Source organism: Dendrobium catenatum, unplaced genomic scaffold, assembly GCF_001605985.2.
Source record: "Dendrobium catenatum unplaced genomic scaffold, ASM160598v2 fragScaff_scaffold_1687, whole genome shotgun sequence".
NCBI classification, from domain to species: domain Eukaryota; kingdom Viridiplantae; phylum Streptophyta; class Magnoliopsida; order Asparagales; family Orchidaceae; genus Dendrobium; species Dendrobium catenatum.
The window spans coordinates 296,149-319,184 of NW_021320149.1; the positions used below are offsets into that span (position 1 = coordinate 296,149).

At 32.8% G+C, this 23,036-nt stretch overlaps 2 protein-coding genes across 19 annotated transcripts in view; both read left to right on the forward strand.

Annotated features, from left to right (window-relative positions):
* LOC110112128 (polypyrimidine tract-binding protein homolog 1) overlaps positions 1-2,844 on the forward strand; it is a 44,617-nt gene extending 41,773 nt beyond the window's left edge. For 10 of the 11 annotated variants that reach the window (XM_020844226.2, XM_028701413.1, XM_028701415.1 and 7 more), the window contains 5 exons: positions 1,065-1,122; positions 1,198-1,305; positions 1,401-1,482; positions 1,818-1,930; positions 2,131-2,844. In XM_020844226.2, the coding sequence (XP_020699885.1) occupies positions 1,065-1,122; positions 1,198-1,305; positions 1,401-1,482; positions 1,818-1,930; positions 2,131-2,550 (781 nt within the window). In that variant the 3' untranslated portion in view covers positions 2,551-2,844. Of the gene's footprint in view, positions 1-1,064; positions 1,123-1,197; positions 1,306-1,400; positions 1,483-1,817; positions 2,024-2,130 lie in introns of all 11 variants that reach the window. The other variant, XR_003703316.1, reaches the window with a different exon arrangement.
* A 6,350-nt stretch (positions 2,845-9,194) lies between these two features.
* Positions 9,195-15,862, forward strand: LOC110112146 (KH domain-containing protein HEN4). Of its 8 annotated transcripts, none has more exons than XM_020844253.2 (8): positions 9,195-9,292; positions 10,064-10,680; positions 11,210-11,623; positions 11,709-11,966; positions 12,054-12,308; positions 12,444-12,502; positions 13,393-13,464; positions 13,644-14,039. In XM_020844253.2, the coding sequence occupies exons 2-7, from the start codon at positions 10,099-10,101 to the stop codon at positions 13,439-13,441; spliced, it is 1,617 nt and encodes a 538-aa protein (XP_020699912.1). In that variant the 5' UTR covers positions 9,195-9,292; positions 10,064-10,098; the 3' UTR covers positions 13,442-13,464; positions 13,644-14,039. The 8 variants fall into 8 exon arrangements, 5 of the variants coding, with proteins under 5 accessions (XP_020699912.1, XP_020699916.1, XP_028557254.1 ...); XR_003703319.1 differs by lacking the exons at positions 13,393-13,464; positions 13,644-14,039 and adding exons at positions 14,409-14,502; positions 15,572-15,862 and having other exon boundaries at positions 9,197-9,292; positions 10,049-10,680; positions 12,444-12,507; XR_003703317.1 differs by lacking the exons at positions 13,393-13,464; positions 13,644-14,039 and adding exons at positions 14,409-14,502; positions 15,572-15,862 and having other exon boundaries at positions 9,197-9,292; positions 10,049-10,680.
* Positions 15,863-23,036: the final 7,174 nt, after the last annotated feature.

The window sequence follows — 23,036 nt, forward strand, 5'->3', positions numbered from 1 at the left end:
GAATATCATGGAAAGTTTAATGTAAATTCTAGACATTTTTAATTAAACCATTTATGTCCTAAGAATTTGAATATCTAGTAATAAAGAAATCACCAATAGACAAGTTGAGTAAAGCAACAAATATTTATGTTACGATGGATAAATGATAATGTTAGAAGTCAATATTAAAAAAAGATTATATTAGAGGGATGGTGATAGTAACATCTATTGAATATAGGTACTGGAAAATAGTCTATATATGATACGGCCTATACAACAAAGGTTAAAATTTGCCCAATAAAATGCATAAATAAAATTGAAGGGGTAGACCAAAGTAACTTGGATAGAGGTTGTGCAAAAAGATTTGCATGAAATAGGTTTAACAACTCATCCATCCCTAAATATGGATGATTGAAAAATGAGGATATTTTTACTGAATCTAAATATTTGGGATGATGCTAATGGTGATGATGAGCTATCCCAAGCCCCATAAAATTGGTTGAGCAATACATTTGTTCTCTGACATGATATTAAGTTTGTCCGTAGTTATTAAAGCTCTTTATTCTTTCATGAATATTTTTTTTGGGGGGTGAGGTTAATCTATGTACTACATATTAAAGGGAGCATATGGCCCACTACATAAATAGCCAAAGAGGCATAGAATAGGACAAATTCTGTGGTTCAAAAGACAATAGACAACCCTCCTATATATATTTTTCCAAGAAATAGTAGTTGAGTGGAGATGTAGGGCTTGAACCCATGTCCTCATGGATAGAAGTGGAGGCATTCACCATTAGGCCAAAGCCCGGTTGATAGGATGAGGTTATTCTATTGTTGTTCAGATCTATGCAAGATTGCAGCATTTATTGATGCACAATTACTGAAAACAAAACTTGCCCTCCCGAATTTAGCTAAAAAGATATATTTTTTCTCCTTATTTTGGCTGCCTTTTGGGATCCTAAATTTTGTTTTTAGTATACTTTCTAGATTGCATTTGCCATGTACTAGTTACCTTTATTCCGTTTAGGTGACTTCCGAAGTCCGAGTGCCTAACTACCATTTCATGTACTTGATTCCCCGAACAGAGATTACACAAATCCCTATCTGCCTGTGAACCCTTCGGCAATAGAGAACGCACTACAGGTTTGCTTCTTTTCATGATCTTTGTCTTCTTTTTCCCTAAGTATGTCAAATTCTAAAGATGTGTTTTGTATGCAGCCTGCACTAGGTCCCGATGGTAAGACAAAGGAGCCTGATGAGAGCAATGTACTTCTTGCTTCCATTGAGAATATGCAATATGCTGTTTCTGTTGATGTGCTTCACACTGTGAGTCATTTGCTTCTGTGATCTGGACAAGAATAGGCTCTGTTCTTTAACTTGTAATAACATAGCTCTTACTGAAAAAATAAAATAAAATCCAGGTCTTCTCGGCCTTTGGTAAAGTCGAAAAAATTGCAATATTTGAGAAGAATGGTGGCATGCAGGCTTTAATCCAGTATCCCGGTAGGCTGGAATAATTCACATTGCTTTCGATTACATTAAACTGGAAATACTTACACTTGAAGAATTCTTCCATTTTTTATCCTGTTTTTGTGTTTGTGTATGCATTTCAGACATTTGCCTTATCTTCATTGTTTTTTAGTCTTATGTTTTGTTTGCATATTTTATAATGGATTTTGCGATCATCAATGCTTATATTAGTTTCTGATTGTGGAGATATCATTGGTCTTGTTGTTGCGGATGTATGTATTGGCTGATCCTTACTATATGCAATGCCAGCAAATGGCTGTTTTAGTTTGGCTTGTGAGAAAATGATGAATTTTGTTATCTTATTACAGATGTGACGACTGCATCAGTTTCTAAAGAATCTTTGGAAGGGCACTGTATCTATGATGGTGGTTACTGTAAGCTTCATCTGTCATATTCTCGTCATACTGATCTCAATGTAAAGGTATAAATATGGTTGTGTTGCTGAAAATATTGATAAATGATAATATAAAATGAAGCAGTTTGTTTTATTCTCCAGAAAAATGGACCATGCTTGGTTAGTCATTTCGGGTCACTGTCATTATTAGTATATGATCTCATGCTTTTTAATTCATAATTTGTTCTCTCTAATAGAAGTGCCTTTTTTTTTTGAAAATTTTTCAGGCACACAGTGATAAAAGCAGGGATTATACAATTCCTGATTCAGGCGTTCTTTCAATACCACAAACTCCTGCTGTGCCTGCTGGTGTTGGCAGTTGGCAAGGCGCTCCTCATCCTCCATCAGTGTATGGTGCATCAGCAATTTCTGATGGGCAAATGCCAACATGGGATCCTAATATGATGGGGGTTCGGCCTGATTACCCTACAGCACCTATCACATACACAGGACAAACTTATTCCCCGTCCTCGCTATCTCTATACCCTACATCTACATCTACATCTACATCTACATCTACATCTGGGCCGCATCCTATTACTTCTGAATTACGTCAAGCTTCTCAATTGCCTGTATATGGTGCTCAACCGGGCTCTCGGCCTTCAGCTCTTCCTCCCTCAATGGGGCGACCACCTTTGCATTATTAATGTATTCTGTATCCACCGTCAATCTCTACCAGTTTGCTGTCAAAGGGCCTTTTAAGTCAAAAGTTGATCACCGCTGTTGGTTTTCATAGTTTTGTGGTATGTATAACTAGTTTTTATTCTTTGATAGCTTTTCCAACGAAAGACCCAACAAGAGCGGTGTTTCACTTATTTGTGTTATCTGGTGATTTTAATGTTGGTTGATGACAACCTATGGCTGCTTTTTGCAAGAGGTAAGAAGTTGAAGATTCTTAGAATTTTTTTTTTCCAACGCCTAATGTATATTTGTTCTGTTTATTTTAGCTCCCATAAGATCGATGCACATGTTGGCGAAAATTAGTTTTCCACCAATTCCTTTATTTTTCAATTGCTTGAATATGATTGATATAGTCTTTAGTCATGGTAGGGTAATATTCAAAATATACATTGCAATTTGTATTGAATATCCCAAAATGAATTTTGTAAGGACAAGTAATATAATATAGACCTAACCATATCGAGTAATGTCCTATTTTTTCTTTCGGCAACATCATTTTTTTATGTAGTTGCAGGTGCAGTGAGCCATTTTAAATTAAATAATTTCTAAATTTTGTATCAAAATACTCATCACCACGATCTGATCAAAGTAATTTTAATGACTTGCTTAATTGATTTTCAACTTCAGAACAAAATTCTTTAAATTTTTTAAAAGTTTCAGATTTTCTTATAATTAAATAAACATAAATATATCTTGAATAATTATCAATAAAAATGAAAATATATTCATAACCAACTCTTGCTTGTATATTAAATAGATCACAAACATTTGAATGTATAAGTTCAAGGGTTTCTTTTGATCTTTCACTTTTTTCATAAAAAGTTATCTTAGTTATTTTTTTTCCTTCTAAATAAAATTCACAGACTAGTAGAGTTTTGACAGTCAATTCTCTTAAAGGACTATACTTTACTAGTCTTTCAATCCTATTTAAGCTTATATGACCAAGTCTAAGATGTTATAGATATGTGTTATCTTCATTTGAAATCTTTTGTCCTTTTTGTTTAGGTTTTTCAACTTTGAACATTTCAATGTTAAGCAATGTGCTTATAGTGGGTTTTAACATAAAGAGTTCATTTTTCATTATTGTAGAACAAATATTTAAATCATTCTTAAAAATAACAATCTCATTATTATAAAAAGAGAGTCCAAAATATTGTTCAAATAACTTTGAAATATACACAATATTTCTAGAAACCAGTGGACCTTCGAAAGAGCACTGCTCGTGGGGTATGAATGTAGGGGGTACGATCGCATTATCCCGTAGGACAACAATTATAGGCCTCTACACTCGACACGAATAGGTTGATGGAAGGGCATATTTGATCGTGCATACGACTAACCATTGAGGATAGAGGCTGTCTTCAACATATCCCGATGGGTAGTAATATACATGACCTAATCACGGGTTTCCTCCACCGATACGATAGCTCAAGTAGGGTTTAGTAGATGTGGGATCGAGTTTTCCACGGGCGCAAGCCCCTGTGTAGATGTGGGACCGAGTTTCCCACGGGCGCAAGCCCCTGTGGTTAATTACATCCCAGGCCAGAGCCCGAGAAAACTCTCGATTAATGATCATACATTATCCTTTCCTAAAATGGGATTGGTATGAGGGTATAAACTAAGAAGTCCTACTCAAAAGGAAGGAAGGTCCCAAAAAGGCTCAATCAATATGCGTGGATCATACCAGCATTCAGAGGCTCTAGGGTACTAAAGAGAAACTAGATGAAAGAAAGACAGGCAATCAATCACATGCGTGAGAGAAGGATGGAGGTGGCGTCATCTTATGACACAGATAAGTAGGATTTATAGTCCCTAAAAGGAATGGACCTATCTACTATTTAAGGCATACTATGAGACCGAGTGTAGTAGCCTTAAATCCTAGATCTAGGTTGGGTTTAGTGTTCTACACATACTGAGACCCGTGTCCTAGCTAATGCAGTGTAAAACCTGAACTTACCCCGGCCTAGATTGGGAAGCCAGCTAACCACCTAATCGCTTTAAAACCATGTTGTCAAGTCAATTATGAGAGATGGGTGGGTGGTATATTTTTTGGAAATAGGACCGACATCTAAAGAGTTTCCTAATTGGTCATGAACTTATGTGGGGTAGATGCTCCTAACTAATGCAATTAAATTTTAATTAAGTTAGTTTCTAATTCAATGCATACTAGTTGAAAAGGCATATCCTGAATGCTATGGAGTTTTAAAAAACAGGTTTATAGAAAATAAATTTTTAGAAAAGGCTGGGTCTCCCTAGGTCCGGCACTTCATCCTCATAGAGCAGATTATTCGGACTCTACCCGTAGGCAGGGAGATGTCTTATAGCAAGGAAAGAAAAATGCAGTAATATGCATGCGACCCCAGAACATTCTGGTAATTTCTTAGATTCGTTAAGTTTCTATGTTATTTAAACTTAAATATTAAATTTTGATTATGAGTAGAAAAATACCAACCCTAATTAACCTGCTAAATAGGGCCCCGAGACCTTATAAAAATTATAATAAATCTATTTTAGATCAAAAAATTACCGACATAGCTTGAACTGACTAGAATCTGATCCCTACCCTTAGATAAATAGGGTTCCTCAGTTTGACTCTAGGCTGACCCTTAATTTGACCTTAGGTGGAATTACCCTTTTGCCCCTAATAAATTATTAAAAATCCCAAATTTTCCCCAAACACTTGGGATCACTTTCTCAGGTCATCTCTAACCTTTGGAGTGATTCCAATCTGTTTGCAGCTGTTTTGGATCAAAATAATAAAATTAGCCCTTTATTAGGCAATTTAGATAATTTCATAAATACCATGAACTAAAAAAATTCATAACTAATTGTAGAAAATTTCAAATTAGGCAAACTCACTTGCATTCAACTCCTATTAGGGTCTAGTATTTATTAAAAATATTAGGATTCTAAAAACTAACCTAAATTAGAAAGTCAACTTTTTTGTCAACCCCAGCCTATAGTCTAGGGCTCAAAACTTAGAAAGTTCATATCTTTGCCTAGGAAACTCCAAATTTAGTACACTACCTAGCTAATTACTCATCTTAAGGTCTAATATTTTTCTAAAATATTAAGAGACCCAAACCTAGCCTTTTTCCCATAGTGACTTTTTGGACCCCCTTCAGCCTAGTACCTAGGAGGACCCGGGACTTTCCAAATTTGGGTAATACAATTTGAACTCCAAATATCATTACTCTAAACTTTTAAAACTGATCAACCAACTAAGTTAACTAAAATAGATTCTAATTCATTAATATTTAAACTTTAATTAAAATTTTCTTTTCTACCTATAACAAACCTGAACTGTTTGCAATTTTAACTAACTACCCAAATTAGGATCTATCCAAGCCACACCAGTGATACACACATATAGAATTATTTTCTAGGGCACCACTTCTACACTTAGGCTATTAAATTTTGGTTATGAGTAGAAAATTTTTTTATAATCCTTAAAGAGCCTAACGATATCCAGGCGAAAACAAAATCGACATGCAAGAAAGAAACCTAGAAAAATAGGTAATTTCTACTGCGCACATCAAGAAAACACATCAATATAAATTCAGAATAATCAACTAAATGTCCATAGGGAAATTGCCCATATTACAACCCAGGGTATGCAGAAAGTAGAGTGACCGGGTACCACTGCTAACAACCCGGATTTCTAAGCTTATGACAGACGCAAATGACTTTGAGTGGGATATTGGTCTTCTTCTGGGTGTCTTCTTCTCCTTGGACTCCTTGGAACTCTTCTCCTTGAACTCCTTAAATTCTCCTCCTCGGACTTCTTGGATTTCTCCTCCTTGGACTCCTTGGATCCGTCGTGGCTTGAATATCCAAACGAAGAGATAACTCCTGGGGGCATTGCCTTTTCTCTTTGGATATCTAAAGCCATCCAACTCGATCTTCCAAATGGAAGAAGACTCTCTCCTTTAGGGATACAATTTTCTTTTGGAATTCGAATTGGATAAGAATATCCACACTCAAAGATCAATTTCACAACTTTTAACAAATTTTATAAATATTACATTAATTGGAAATAGAAAATTCTAGACTCCCTGCATGATTATCCTAATAAAATCCCAAGCAGTTATATATTAAAAATAAAATACATCCCATTGAAGCTGTGTCAAGCCATGCTCTTAATTATGAGGGCTAAACAGTCCATCGGTAGCACCTGTAGCAGTTATAATTATTTTTATTTAGCCCTCATTTATTTATGGGGGCTGAGCAAGCACCTACATAAGACAATATTGGAAATCATAACAGTGCCCTCTTTTATTAGCTTGACGATGGCCACATGCACGGAAGAACTATATATATATATATATATATATATGACGTTCCTAACCTATGAAATTAATAATTTTGATTTATTAATTTAAGAGTTAAATTAATGATCAAATTTATTGGAGCTTGAATTATAGGTCTATAGGTTTTTTCTTCATCATCTAAGCTCTATTATATATTGAACACTATCGTTAAGAATGTGACATAATATAAATATTAAATTATGATTACATTAGTAACACATTTATAATCACCTTCTAATTTTATTATTTTTTATGAAGATAATGATGACTCAATAAAGATAAAATTGATGATAAGTCATGATGTGTCATGATAATTATTATTAAATATCTTTTAATATTTAAATATAAAGATAAGATTAATAATGTGTCATTAAAGATAATATTGATAATGTGTCATGATGTATCATGATAATTATCATTTTAATATAAATTAAAAAATGCTTCATGAATTATGAAAAGGTGCTTATGAAAAGATGTGAACTTTTTTTATAAATAATAATTAAGTTCTACATAAAAATGATGATAATACATGATTCCTTAATGAGAGATGAAAGAATATATATGTGAAAAATGTTAGTCTCATAGTCTTTTCTTTTTGAATGATTAAATTGTATTTAGAACACAAATTAGATTCAAAAGAAAAAGTGTTCATCAATAATTGTTTGATTGTGTCTATTCACTAAAATATGTTTCGTGGGGTGATTAGAAGAAGAAGACTTACGGTCTCAATCAATGTTTCGACGAAGAAGATCTATAATCTCAATCAATAATTCGGTAAGTTTTCTTCATTTCATATTTTAAAATTATTTATTAAGAAAATTAATATGGAGATTGTCTCAATTTAATTTTCTAAAAATCTTTTTTTTTTAATTTCCGCATTTTATATTAAGATCCAATAATTGGTATCAAAGCTAGAGTTTATTACTAAATAAATCTTTTTGGTTTATTAAAATTCTTATTTTATATGATAAAATTAAGTCGACATTATAATCATTTTATTCATGAGATGAAAAATGATTAAATGTTATATTTCTTATAGTTATGTAATTGTTGCAATAATTTTTTTTTTAATTATGAAATAGAGTATTTCTTAAGTGATATTGTTTATGCAATAGATATTTGAAAAGAGTTTATGTATCAATTTTATATAAGCCAAGAAAATCTGAAGTAGATTTAGAATTTACTTTAGTAAAATTGAATTTAAAAAATTTCATGATTTAATCATGAATTTTTTCTTATATTTTATAAGATAAAATAAATAATGAGTGGGAGCGGGTATTATGACAATAAAACTCTTGGTCTCCATTATTAATTCAACACCGTGAGTTTTAAGTGGCGCTTAGCAATATATAGATTTTGTTCACCTACGGAAGGTGTTCGTTTAATTCAATAATAAGGTTGATTTATTTTATATAAATTTCCTAATATGTATTTTAAAAATGACCTTCCCTATGGCAGCAATTTTAATTTAAATTTTTAAAAATTATAATAATTGGTCACACTCATGAAGATTTATATAAAATTGGTCACACTCATAAAAATTTCTAAAAAAATACATTTTCAAAACTAGTTAGTAAATTTTTATAAAAAATACTATAAAAGTAATAAACAAAAAGTGTCATATGTATTAAATTTAGTAAAACTAATTATATAATATTTAATTTAAATTTATCTTATTAGATTTGGCTGAGTTTGACCTCCGCAACTCACTGATCTCAAATCGTAGCCTAAAATAAAGGAATGACAGAAGACGCCAACCTTTTTGATCTCAAATTTTGGTGAAATATTCGAATTTTTATAAATTAAATTTTTTTACAAATTAAAATCATGTTGTAAGTGTACACAGACTTCACATGATTCATAGCTTAGGCTAAACAGTTTTACAATTTTTTTCTAAATCTACCTCCTCTCATAATTTAGACTTTAAATAATATCCTTCTTTAAAAAAATTTTGGTGAAATATTCGAATTTTTATAAATTAAATTTTTTTACAAATTAAAATCATGTTGTAAGTGTACACAGACTTCACATGATTCATAGCTTAGGCTAAACAGTTTTACAATTTTTTTCTAAATCTACCTCCTCTCATAATTTAGACTTTAAATAATATCCTTCTTTAAAAAAAAGTCCAGCTGGGTTAGCCTTTCAAATTTTTTGGAGAAAAAACAAAAAAATCGGCAAATGCACCATAATGCTTATGTAAGGGTGAAACAGTCATTTCACTACCAAAATGATAAAGCATACCCTAGGGCGCGGCAAAAGGGAGATATTTTCTTCCTATAAAGCTTTCAGCCGGCCATTTTATCGCTTACACCCTGCATTTCGCATCCCTAAGAACTAGGGTTTTCCTCGCCGTCGTCCATCTCGTGGTGTTGCTAAGATTTTCTGAATTCCGTAGGTAATCCAATAATTCTAACCTATTTCACATATTCCTTTTGAATTTTTTTCTTGTATTCATACTTTCGGAGTTACTTCGTTTACTTTTTTCTTTCTATTCTTACTTCATCTTTTTAAATCTTATCGTTGTTTGATGATGTTTGTTGGCTATTTCGTCATTTTATTATTCGGCATTCCATTATGACATGAATGGTTTACCCTAGTTCTTAAAGATCTATTTTTAGAAGTACTCAACTTTTTGTGCATCTTAACCATACTTAGACTGGTTAATATTGTAGTTCCATATTACTTGGGTAGATCTCAAGTTTCTTGTTCATTTTTATTTCATATTTTGGTACTCTATATGGACTTTGCGATGGAGGATGCTCTTTTTTTTTTTCAATAGCTGGATGCAAACAAATGCCAGATCAGCATGTCTGGTTCTTTGAATAATCATGACAATACTGTGGTTTTTTAGGATTATTTTATAGTTAGAAGCAGCTATGGATCCCAACAAAATATTTTATAATCTACCTTAAGAAAACAAGTGGAACAAGTGTTCATGACTTTTCTTTTGTTCAGATTGTCTGTTATGACCAATCACCTCTTTATGCTCTAAACCATTTTCATTTACCCTGGCTAACTTAGATTTTACTACTACTTGCATATACCTCACCAAATCTCATATTTGCCCTTTTTGGTTTATTTCTTTATCTTGATAACACAATGCATAATGAAAGAAAAAAGTTATTGTGGCTTCTCTAACTTTGTTGTTCAGTAATCGTCTCACTAGATACTTCTTCTCGAAGTGATTTGCTTTCATACTAAATGGCTGGACAAAGAAACAATCATGGTAAGCGCTCTCATTCACGTTCTGATCATGGAGATAATGGAGGAAGCAAGAGAAGGAATCCTGGCGATGAAAGGGAGGCATATGCTCCTGGGCCTGAAGATACTGTCTATCGTTATCTGTGTCCAGGGAGGAAGATAGGAAGTATCATAGGTAGGGGTGGTGATATTGTGAAACAATTGAGGGCGGACACACATGCTAAGATAAGAATTGGTGATACTGTACCTGGATGTGAGGAGCGGGTTATAACTATTTTTAGCTCAAGTGAAGAGTCTAATTCCCTTGAAGACACTGGAGAAATGGTATGTGCTGCACAAGATGCACTCTTCAGAGTTCATGAGAGATTAATATCAGATGAGGATGCAGGTGATGAAGAAGTCGATACAGATGCTCCTCAAGTTACCGTTCGCTTACTTGTGCCATCCGATCAAATTGGATGCATCATTGGGAAAGGTGGACAGATTATTCAGGGCATTCGTAGCAGTACAGGTGCTCAGATACGCATATTGAAGAATGAGTATCTTCCTTCTTGTGCCATAAGTACTGATGAACTTCTTCAGGTATTACTGTATGTATGCCTTTACTTATCGGCTAGCAACATGTAGGTTGTGAAAAGGAGGCCATTATGCCTCAGTGTAAATTTTTTCATTAAAAAATGTAATCTTTCCTGATGGCTAAATCAAGTTAACTTCCTCTTTGGTGGTTTCCACCAAAGGATTTGGTATATGCATTCTGTCAAAATCAAAACAGCATGTGGAAGCTAAGCCTTTGTCACAAGCATATTTTCTAATCAGTATTGACAAAGCGTAGAAAGATTACACTAATTTTCCTAATTTTGATAATTCAATAAAGCCAAAGTTTAAAGAAATTGAACTATTTGTACAAAATGTCCAGAAAATTAGAGAGGTTTGAGTTTACGTGTGTAAGACAGATTTGAGAAACTTTTCAAATCATCATTTTAATCAAGAAAGTTAGATTACTGTATGTTTCCCTCGGTGCAACTTAATGATTATACCTACGTGTTGATTGCATTCATCTCTCACGTTTTGTCAATATATCTAATAAGTCCTCTTTTATCTTATATTTTAGATTGCTGGAGATGCTTCTATTGTGAAAAAGGCTCTTTTTGATGTTTCATCTCGTATCCATGAAAATCCATCACGCTCACAGCATATGCTATTCTTGAATGTGGCTAACAACAGTCATTATCGTGGATTCAATACTGAAACACCTGTCTTGGGTGTGGGTCCGTTGGTTAGTCCATTTGGAGGTTACAAGAGTGATGCTGCTGGTGACTGGCCATCATTCTACCCTCCTCCAAGGGATGATGCTTCTACAAAAGAATTCAACTTAAGGATGATATGCCCTTCTGCCAACATTGGAGGTGTCATTGGCAAGGGTGGTTGTATCATCAAACAGATAAGACAAGATTCTGGAGCATTTATAAAGGTTGATAGTTCTAATGCAGAAGATGATTGCATAATTACAATTTCAGCAAAAGAGGTGAAATAATTTCTTTCTAGCAAATGGAATTCAGCCACTCTCTTTAAGCAATTTTTTTTTGAATATTTAATTTATGTTTTTTCAGCTTTTTGAAGATCCTATTTCTGCAACAATAGATGCGGCGGTGCGCTTGCAGCCTAGGTGCAGTGAGAAATTTGAAAGAGAGTCTGGTGAACCTTCATATACAACACGCTTACTTGTATCAACGACCCGCATTGGTTGTCTTATTGGGAAAGGTGGTAGTATCATCTCTGAGATGAGGAGAAGCACTAGGGCAAATATACGCATCTTGTCAAAGGAGAACCTTCCCAAAGTTGCATCAGATGATGATGAGATGGTTCAGGTATGGATCCTTTTCTTCTATTTTATAATTACTTGCTGCTTTTATGCAGCAATTGTTTTGCGTTGACTCTAAACCATATGTCTTCAGATTAGTGGAGACCTTGACATTGCCAGGGATGCCCTTGTTCAAATAACAACCAGGTTGAAAGCTAACTTCTTTGAAAGAGAAGATGCTTTATCAGCATTTCAGCCTTTTGCTTACCATCCTACGCCAAGTGATATTCCAGAAATTTCAAAATATGGAAGCCGGGATTCAAAGGGGCCTGGTCGTGTTTATTCTTATTCTAGTTCATATGGTACTTCTGGTGACCTGCTTTCCTCTGGAAGTTATTCATCTTCTCAGGTGACTTTTCTACTACCCTTTTTGGCTGTATTGTTGTCTAACATTCCCATACAATGTATTTTGGCTTTCATGTGGTTGCGAGTTTGCTTTTTTTGTTGACTGCTTATTGATTGGGTTTATGTGTCTTTGCTGAAGGTTGGTGGCAGTAGTTATGGGACATATGGTGCCCATCCTGGTCGTGCTGGAAGCACTGGGTAAAGTCATTTTCTTCTCAAAATTTTCTTATTGTTGTTATTTATGATTGTGGCATGCATTCATGAATTGTATTGTTATGTTATTTGAGTCTAACTCTATCATGTTGTTGCTATGGAACGTGTTTGAAGCATATTTGTGTGCTGGATGACAAGTAAAAAAGCTGGCAGTAATTTATATTTCAATCCCATTAATATTGTACTTATTGAATATTGATTAACCTATCCATGCAATTCATTTAGCAGTTTAGAATAAGATTGTGGGCACAATAGTTGAGCCTTACAGATGGCATTACCAAAGCTTGGAAAATATATCCCGTGACATGCATACATATTTTAATAATTAATAACTAAAATAAAGTTTTGTACTACAATATAAGTTACTAATTATGGTTATATTATATAGCCTGAAGATCATTATAATCTGCAGTCAAGTAACAAACATATGCTAATACTTAAGTGGGAGAAGTAGATTGAGTCCAGAAGAATCTTTACTGATTTAACAGGCTGGGTGGCCTGTGCTATTTCGAACATATGTTCAACAAGTGTCTTTGACATGTCCAAGTGTCCAATGATTTTTTTCTAAACTATGTATTATACACTCTCAATGTCTTGTCCTAGCCTCCAAATATCTGAAATGTTGTCTACATTGAAGGATGACCATCCGGTGTAATCCTTATAGCATTGTTGTTGGCTAAAGAAACAAATGGAAGTTTTATTTGTTTTTAGTCCCACAACGTTTATTGAAAGGCCCTAATATAAAAAAAAAGGTTTTAATGTTATCATTCAAGTAATGCGTTTTATTATATGCAGTCAATTAATTTCTTCATTTCTCCTGTGACTCATCTAAAAGTTCCCCTCTATGTTGCACCTAACTGAGCTTCTGTTACCAGGTTATCTGGTCCAAACCCTATTTCTCATGGGAAACATTATGGTTATTAGGGTAAACCCAATAGGGCCTGCAGGTAGACTACTACCTTAACCTTATTTGTCATTCCGGTATAATAGAATTACTTGTAGATGCACTGATCAGTTGCTTCATATTTTGACTATTTATTGTCAGTAGCCTCCCCAGCCCACCTACATTGGATTTATAATACTCATGCTTTTTGACCTTTGTTGCCTTTCCATCCAATTAAAACAGCTGAGGGTCCTGAAGCCTGGAGCCAGCCTTTATGAAGCCTCAAGCCTTAACCAGAAGACCAGATGAACAGAGATTGAAATATCCATGGCCTACCTTGGAAGCTTTATTTAGGAGTACCGACATGGAATGAGATTTATGTCTTGATTGTCTCTGTTGTTATGTAGACCTAATTATGATTAGTGCTCTTAAGGGACTAATATCATGACAGACCGGTTGTTTGGATGAATCTCTATAAACTTTAGTACATTGTTATTGCATGTAATGTGAACTTTAACCTTTTTTGAATTATTTTCTTTGGATGCTTGCTAGTTATTAGAGGAAACCTTCCCCAGATTATGGATTATAAGCTTGTTGCTTCTTTCTATCATGGAATTTAAGTTCTTATATTTTTGTTGATATTATGATTTCTATTTGGTAGTTTGCTGTCTATTATATTTACTTGTTTTTTTGAACGTCCTTGGAATCATGCACTAGTTAATTTTTGTTTGTTTTCTTTTTTGAATAATTTCGAATGGTATTCTAGTTTTGAAATGAATATCAAAGATTGTTGTCCACTGTATCAATGTGTTTTAGGATTTGCCAGCTTGATTCAATCTAGTTCTTGTGAAGTAAGGAAAGGAGTGAATAAGTGCTATATGATTTAGTTGTTGGTAGAAATTTTCCTGTATTCCTTTATTTTCGAAATGATGAACTTAATGATTGGCACTGACATTTAATCTCCAAATATATTCAAACATTTTTTAGCTCATTTTGCTGTGTGCTCAGGTAATATCAAGTTTTTTGCAGAGGGTAATGATCTACACATCCTCTTATGGTTACCAAAGTTTCTTAACAAGCTAAAGGGCACAGACACTCTGAGGTTTGATTTCATCCTTCTATGAATGGATGTGTAACATTTAAGTTATTAATTCTAGCGAGGTTCCACAGGGCTGTCAGGCTTTTTATTTGTTGTAGGCTGGAATGTGGAAGGAGTTTTTCAGGTTCTTGAGAAAGTATTGCTTTCTTAAAAAATCTCTGCATTCTGCATTTTTATTACATGAAAGTACACAAAGTTATCACTTTTTGCATATTGCAGCTCACTGTTATTGATTTATTATTATATTCAATTGATATGGGAATCAAATGATAATTTTAAGTATGCATATAATTTTATTTGCTCTTATGGTTGACATTTTGTTGTAGTATCAAATAGCGTTACAATGTAGTGTGTTAAGGATTTGCGTTTAACAAGAAATTGGTGATATGGATTGTTTTGTCAAATTATAGTTAGAAATCTTAGAATTAAGCATTAAGTTATCATAAAAAATTTAGCTGCCTGCATGTGTTATTTTTTTTAACAAGAATGTGCTAAAAATAAAAATTCTATAGGTATTTCTGGAAACTGTTTCAAATAGTGTTTTCGTTGAAGTACACCTAATGATATAACAGTACTTTCTATTTATGTCTCATTTTTTTTGGTCTCGTGTTCATTTTTCTTACGAAAAGTTAAATCTGTAAGGTCGCTGGCTTTGTGGCTATCAAGGAATTTCGAGTTCCTCAAGGATTTAGAACCTACCAAGCACTGGTTATGGCTTTATGTTTTTGGTTTCTCTTTGTTAAGCTGGTATTGTTCGACATAAATGTGCTTTTGCTGCCTTTTTTAGTTCAATGCATGTGGATGAACATAAATTATTCTTTTGCATTTTTGAGAGAAGTCATTTTTGGCTACTATGTTACAGCGGTAGGAATTGACGCTTATTTTGTGCCAATCTGTTTTCGGCAAAATTAAGTTGTAGCTTAATTAAATTATTTTTTTAGTCAATCTGTTTTCGGTCATCATTAGTTGATAACAATAGTTATGTTGGATTTTAATTCTTTTGATGCCGCCATTAACCATGTTTTGGTTAGCTTATTGTAGTCATTTGTTAACACTTTGTTGAAACATGCAGTGCATGTGTAGAGAAATTTAAGGCAGGTAAATAACGAGCTCGCCAGGTATTGTACTATTCTGTTACATCCAAATTTGCAAGATTCTGGACCCGAAAATTTGTTGACCATTTTGGGATCGTTGGTTCCAGAATGATTCAGGAACTGCCAGTTTACTAGCGCTCGTAATATTTTGTGAATTTTGTAGTTATTAATTGAACTATCAGAGATTAGATGGTATTCATGTTCTAGTTGGATCGTATCATGGTTTGCGTCGAAATAGTGGATATTGAGATTAATGGGATATGAAGCAATGCTGATGTATTTTTTTTTTTTAATGCTGGGGAACTCCCCACTGCATTGTACAGATTTGATATGCTGATTAACAAAGTTATCTATCTTGATCAATTGTTTGAAGTCCCACCGTGTATTGGACTAATTCTCTTAAAGTCAAATACCTTTCATAAATGAAAAACCATTGGGCATGAGGGCATTTTTCGGGATTTTTATTCTTTTGTTAGCCCTGAAGCATTTTCATTTCCAGTGTGTTTACTTGCACCCCTTGGGTTTTGGTTCGCTTGAGCATTTTATTTGCTTATCTATTTGTCTTCGGTTAGAGCTAATAGGGACACTGATAAAATTTGAAGATTTTTGTTTGTATTAATTTTTTTTTTCAATTTGATTCTTCTCAAGGGTTATTTTTGTTTGTATTAATGATTCACTTCAAGTGAAGTGTATTAAAGATGAAGATTAAAAAATATTTTTCTTAGAAGATGATATTCAATAAAAATGGATGAGATATTTTGTTAAACTTTTTAATGAAGAATGTGATACGATTGACTTTAGTGACATTAGCACTCTAAATGAAAATACAAATTTTTGTTTTTATTAAAATTGAAGTTAAAAGAGGCTTTAAAGAAAATGAAGTGTGAAAAAGTTATTGGATCTAATGATATTCCAATAGAGATGTGGAAATGCTTAGGAGATGATGGAATATTTTGGCTTGCTAAACTTTTTAATTTTATTTAAGGATTAAAAAGATGTCATATGAGTGGAGAATGTGTTAATTCTTATTTTTAAGAATAAGGTTATGCACAAGAGAGTAAGAATTATAGAGGAATTAAGTTTGTGTTATACTTTAAAATTACGGGAGTGAGTTATGGAATGTAGGTTGTGACATGATACTAATGTTTTTCAAAATCAATTTGGATTCATGTCGGGTAGGTTTATTTTGGAAGCCATGCATTTATTGAGAGGTTTGATGGAGAAATATAGAGAAAATAAGGTGGATTTATCTATGATATTTATTGATTTAGAGAAAGCATATGATAAAGTTCCAAGAGAACTTGAAAAAAAGGAGTTAATAACATTTATATTCAAATTATTAAAGATATGTATATATTTTAGATATCTTGAATTTATTATTTAGAGTGACAACGAAATAGATGGGGATATTATCAACAGAATTCAAGTTGGATGGTTGAAGTGGAGGAATGCATCAGGCTTGTTGTGCAATAGACATGTCTCCCTCGAACTTAAGTGAAAATTCTATAAGATGGTGATGAGACTTGCAATGCTTTATGATGCCGAATGTTGGCCATTAAAAGAGATGCATAATTCTAAGTTAAGTGTTGCAGAGATGAGGATGCTTAGGTGAATGAGCGGCTTTACCCTTCGAGATATGATACGAAATTTGCATATACGTGAAAAGGTTGGAGTAGCTCCAGTGGAAGATAAGATTAGAGAGTGTCGCCTTGGATTGGTTGGTCACACTCAATGACTCGGTTAGGAAAGTTGAGGTATTAGATTTGACTTATGTTAAGAAAGTTAGATGCAGACTTAAAATACTTGGTTAGAAAATATTAGAAATGATATTTCTTTATTAGATTTATATGAGAATTTGACTTTTAACAGGACACAATGACAAAAAAGGATTTATGTAGTTGAACCCACGTAGTGGGGCAAAGGCTTGATGTTATTGTTGTTGTTGTTTGTATTGTACACAAATTCTAACCCATTGAGTTTTTGAAGAAATTTGAGAGATAGTCCAATATATTTAAAAATGGAAGGGATATCATTTATAAGGTTGGCTAGTGGGATTTTGGATGGTTAGAACATACATGTAAATGAATCGAAGATGATAAGGATGCAGCAAAAGCAAATTTATAGGGTCCAAAAGAACATGCGGATGATCATAGAGAGTCCAAGATGGACTCAATTGAGGGGTGTGTATCATCATCTTTCTAAAGTGAAGCGGCTAAAATTCAATACAAGAACGAGGAGCGAAGCATTATGGAGAATATAGCCCTACCTAAACCCTAAACTAAGACGGTAGGTTATGGGTTCCAACATGGCTCATAAGACTAACTAGTGGTGGCAAACCAAAAATCGAAGAGGCACCATATCCCATATAGTGACCAAGTTGTACACATAAGCCTAACGTAAATTTTAAATAAACTTGGTGAAAGAGCACAGAGCGAAATGAAAAGGATTTTCAAAGTAACAAGGAGAATTACATCAACCGTGCAGGCAAGCCCAATTCTTCGGTACATCAAACCCTAAAGTAGGCAAGATGGATTTTTATTGGATAATGGATTGGCTGGTGCTAATATAGAAATCAATGTAATTAAAGATTTATTTGGGATAATTTTATTATTATTACTATTTCTAAGTAACAATCAAATTTTTATTCAGTTATTATTATTTTTTTGCTTTCTCATTATTGTGATGAAAAGTTATTTTTCTTAAAAAATGTTATAATCAATTTTATAAAAACTTTTAAAAAGTCATAACAGTTATAAATGTTTTGTCCATCATGGTATCGCCTCTCATGTGTGGTAAATCATAAGGGGGAGGAAGTAATGAAACGTTAAAGAGAGGAGCTAACCTCCAATTAAATAAAGTACCATGAGTTTATAGATTGAATAATGTTGACTTGGCTCAGTTTGAACTAGCTTGATTATTTAATTTGAACCAAGTTGGTTGAGGTTTGTAGGCCAAGATGATGAAATTTGAAATTCATAGATGCTCAGGAGTTGGGGGTGTAATATTAGAGGTGTGTTATAAGGTGTCATTTCTGGCCAATAAATGAAAGATGAGTGTTATTTTTTAGTTTTGTTAAATTGGCGCATTTTTATGCATGTAAAATGAGTGTTGATGTATATTATAAAATATATATTATAATATGTTATAGCATGTTATAGTATACTATTATATGTTAGAGCATGTTATGTTATATTACAGTATATTATAATTGAGCTTATATTAATATAAATTATAAAATTATTGATTTAAAGGCAAAAATGAAAAAAAAATTGATCAAATTCATAGGAGTCTGTAGGGTGAGGCATGGTATGGGAGTTGTTTTATTATGTTTTTAGTAAGAAAAATAAGTTTATATATAGAAAATACATACATTTTATTTATTTACTTGAATTAGAGGATTATTTTGGTTTTTGAGTAATCTATAATATAATATAATATACTATAGTATATTATGTTATAGTATGCTGGAATGTACTGTTAAATGCTATCTTAAATTATAATGTGATTTATTATCTTATAGTATAATGCGATTGAGTTCACAGACATACATATTAAAAATGCTCATTTGAAATTCAAGATGGAATTTGATTGAATTTATGAGGGATTTGGGCTGCAGTATCAGAGGTGCGTTATAGATAAATCATGTTGGTGTTAGGGCGGGCAAGTAAATTATGTTGCAATTATGGTGGCAAATATTCACTCTTAATTTTTGTCTTATGATAATTTTAAGAATTTGAACGCCCTTAATTTATCATTTTATTTAATATTTATAAGAAAATCATAATAAATCATATTATATTATAACATAATAAATCATATTATAATGTAAGATATCATTTAACAATATATTCCAACATACTATAGCATAATATACTATAGTATATTTTATAATATTATATTTTATTATAATAAATTTTATATTACACAAAAATCAAAAGAATCTCCTAACACAACTTAATAAATAAAATATTTTTTTTCTATATAAACTTATTTTTCTTACTGAAAATAAAATCATAAAACACCTCTCATGCGGCGCTACCGAGCCTCCTATGAATTCAATCGAATTTCATGATTTTAACCTTCAAATAAATAATTTTATAATTTCTATTATTATAAGCTTGATTATAATAACATAACTTAACATGTGATAACATTCAATAATATAGGGTTTAGGGTTTTAGGGTTTTAGGGTTAGGGTTTAGGGTTTAGGGTTTTAGGGTTTTAGGGTTAGGGTTTAGGGTTTAGGGTTTAGGGCTTAGGGTTTAGGGTTTAAGGGTTAAGGGTTAAAGGTTAAGGGTTAAAACCCACTATAAGGGCTTACATGTTTATTTAAAAATGCGATTACAAAGAGTCCTTAAAGAGACTAAAGGCTCAACTAAAAGAAAAGAAAATACATAAAGGAAAAGAAAAATAAAATCTAATGACCCTTAAGTCTCTACCTAGATACAATAAAAGACAATAAGAAACAACGCATATGATGAATCTATAAAAAAGTCAAGCAACCAACATTTGAAGCTCCATCTTCAGCATTATCAAAACCATAAGTCTAGTTGATCCATAAGTCTTTGAAATTCTTCATTAGCTCAAGCATATGATGAAACAAGATTTTCTCCAACAAAATAATGTCATCAACAACTCAAGAATACTCAAAGAAAAAAATAGTGAAAACACTTTTTTAAAGCAATTATATAAATATAAATTTTAGGCACAGGGTATAAATTTTAGGCACAGGGTTTAGGGTTGAGGGTTGAGGGTTCAGGGTTGGGGGTCCAAGGTTGGGGGTCCGGGGTCTGAGGTCCGGGTTCCAGGGTTCCGGGGTTCGTGGTTCTGGGGTGCGGGGTGCAGGGTGCAGGGTGCAGGGTGCAGGGTTCAGGGTTTTTAGGATTTTTAGGATTTTTAGGGTTTAGGGTTTAAAGGTTTAGGGTTTAGGATTTTTTAGGGTATTTTAGGGTATTTTAGGGTTTTTAGGGTTTAGGGCTTAGGGTATAGGGTATAGGGTATATGGTATAGGGCATAGAGTATAGGGTATAAGGTATATGGTATAGGGTATAGGGTTTAGGGTTTAGGGTTTAGGATTTTTTAGGATATTTTAGGGTATTTTAGGGTTTTTAGGGTTTAGGGTTTAGGGTATAGGGTATAGGGCATAGAGTATAGGGTATAAGGTATAGGGTATAGGGTATAAAGTATAGGGTTGGGGTTTAGGGTTTAGGGTTTAGGGTTTAGGGTTTAGGGTTTAGGGTTTAGGGTTTAGGGTTTAGGGTATAGGGTATTAGGGTATAGGGTATAGGGTATAGGGTTTAGGGTTTAGGGTTTAGGGTTTGGGGTTTAGGGTATAGGGTATAGGGTATAGGGTATAGGGTATAGGGTATTTAGGGTTTAGGGTTTAGGGTTTAGGGTTTTTTTTTCGGGTTTTAGGGTTTAGGGTTTAGGGTTTAGGGGTTTTTTTTTTTGGTTAAAACCCTCTGAAGGGGCTTACGCGTTTATTAATAAAGCGATTACAAAGCATCCTTAAAGAGACTATAGGCTCAACTAAAATAAAAAGAAAATACAATAATAAACTAAGAATCTAATGAGCCTTAAGTCTCTACCTAAATACAAATAATAAAGGTAAAAAAACAAATCCTAAAAAAGCCTCCAAAGATAATTTCTCCCAAGCTTTAGTCCAAAGAGCCAAACTAGTTAATTCTTCAAATTTAAACCTTCTTATCACCTGAAATTTAGAAAATAACTCCAAGCAAAATAGGTTATAGTTAATCATATGAAGAAATACACCCATAAAAAATTTTGGCTCAGAACATAAAAATTCTATTAAGGAAAAATTGAATACCAAAGATTTCAATATAATTATTAATGGGCAATAGAAAATTATAAATAGAGAAAGAAAATGATTCGGCCCAACCATACCCGAGAAACACTTACAGCCAACATAATAGATATAGCACCACCAAATGTCCACTAAGATATAATTCCAGCCAAACAGCAAAATATAAAAGATCCCAACCACCCTTTGAAGCACAGTAATTTTCCAAAGAAAAATCATTAAACCAACCAAATCAACATTAATAAACCACATACAGCCAGCACCATCCAGCTCAAAAATGAACCAGTAAAACCAACAAAACCAGCCAGTCAACCATAACAGAAACTTGCCCAAATAATTATAAAGAAAAATGGCAAACAAATCCTTCCAAAAAAGAATTAAAAAAATAAACATCATAGCCAACATTAAACACGTATATAAGGTAAACCAGTTTTGTCCAAATTAATAATTCCCTTTAATAAAAAGGGAATATTATTATTATGAAACAAAGTAAGATGATCTAACTTGGAACCAGTTTTAGCTAAGAAATCAGTAGCTGAATTTCCCTCTCTCCAAATATGAGAAATTTTATAGTCAAGATGAGAGAGCATTCTCTTAATATCTTTGATAATGTAAAAGGTTTCAAAATTACCTTTTTTCTCAACAGAAATCTCTTTGATAGAAATAAGGGCATCAATCTCTAACCAAATTTTCCAATAACCAAATGTAAGACAAATTTTAAGAGCTTCATAAATAGCCTTTAATTCAGCAACTAAAACAGAACATTTGTTAAGAGGAGTAGCAAAAGCCATAACAAGATTACCTTTGTCATTTCTCAAGATACCACCACAGCCATACAAACCGTCTTTAACAGAGCCATCCGTATTTATTTTTATGAAATGTATGTCAGGTTTTTTCCAGATAACAAATTTAAAAGTAGATTCATGTAGCTCCTCAAAAATATTAGCATTTAATTTGTTAGCAACAAATTTAAATCCACGAAATTGCTTAAAATTAATCAAATTCACCTTATAAAGACTGTTAATCTTCTCTTTGGTTCTAGCAATTATACGATTATGATTCATAGGAATATTTCTATGTTTAACATCATTTCTTTCAATCCATATGAACCAAATAAGAGAGACAGCAGTAACAGTTTTAATATGACCTCTAGTAGTATTAGAAAGGATAACAGTTAAAAAATGATTAAAGGATAAATGCCCACTAAAGTAATTAGTATTAAAGAAATTATCAAACCATATCCAAACTTTAGCAGCTATAGGGCCATTAATAAAAACATGGTTAATATCCTCAATATGATAACAGCAAAGGCATTTAGTCTTTTAATCCATATGAACCAAATAAGAGAGATAGCAGTAACAGTTTTAATATGACCTCTAGTAGTATTAGAAAGAATAACAGTTAAAAAATGATTAAAGGATAAATGCCCACTAAAGTAATTAGTATTAAAGAAATTATCAAACCATATCCAAACTTTTACAGCTATAGGGCCATTAATAAAAACATGGTTAATATCCTCAATATGATAACAGCAAAGGCATTTAGAAGGAAGATAAAAACCCTTTTTCCAAAGAACAACATCAATAGGAATATAACCTCTTAATATTCTCCAAACAAGAATG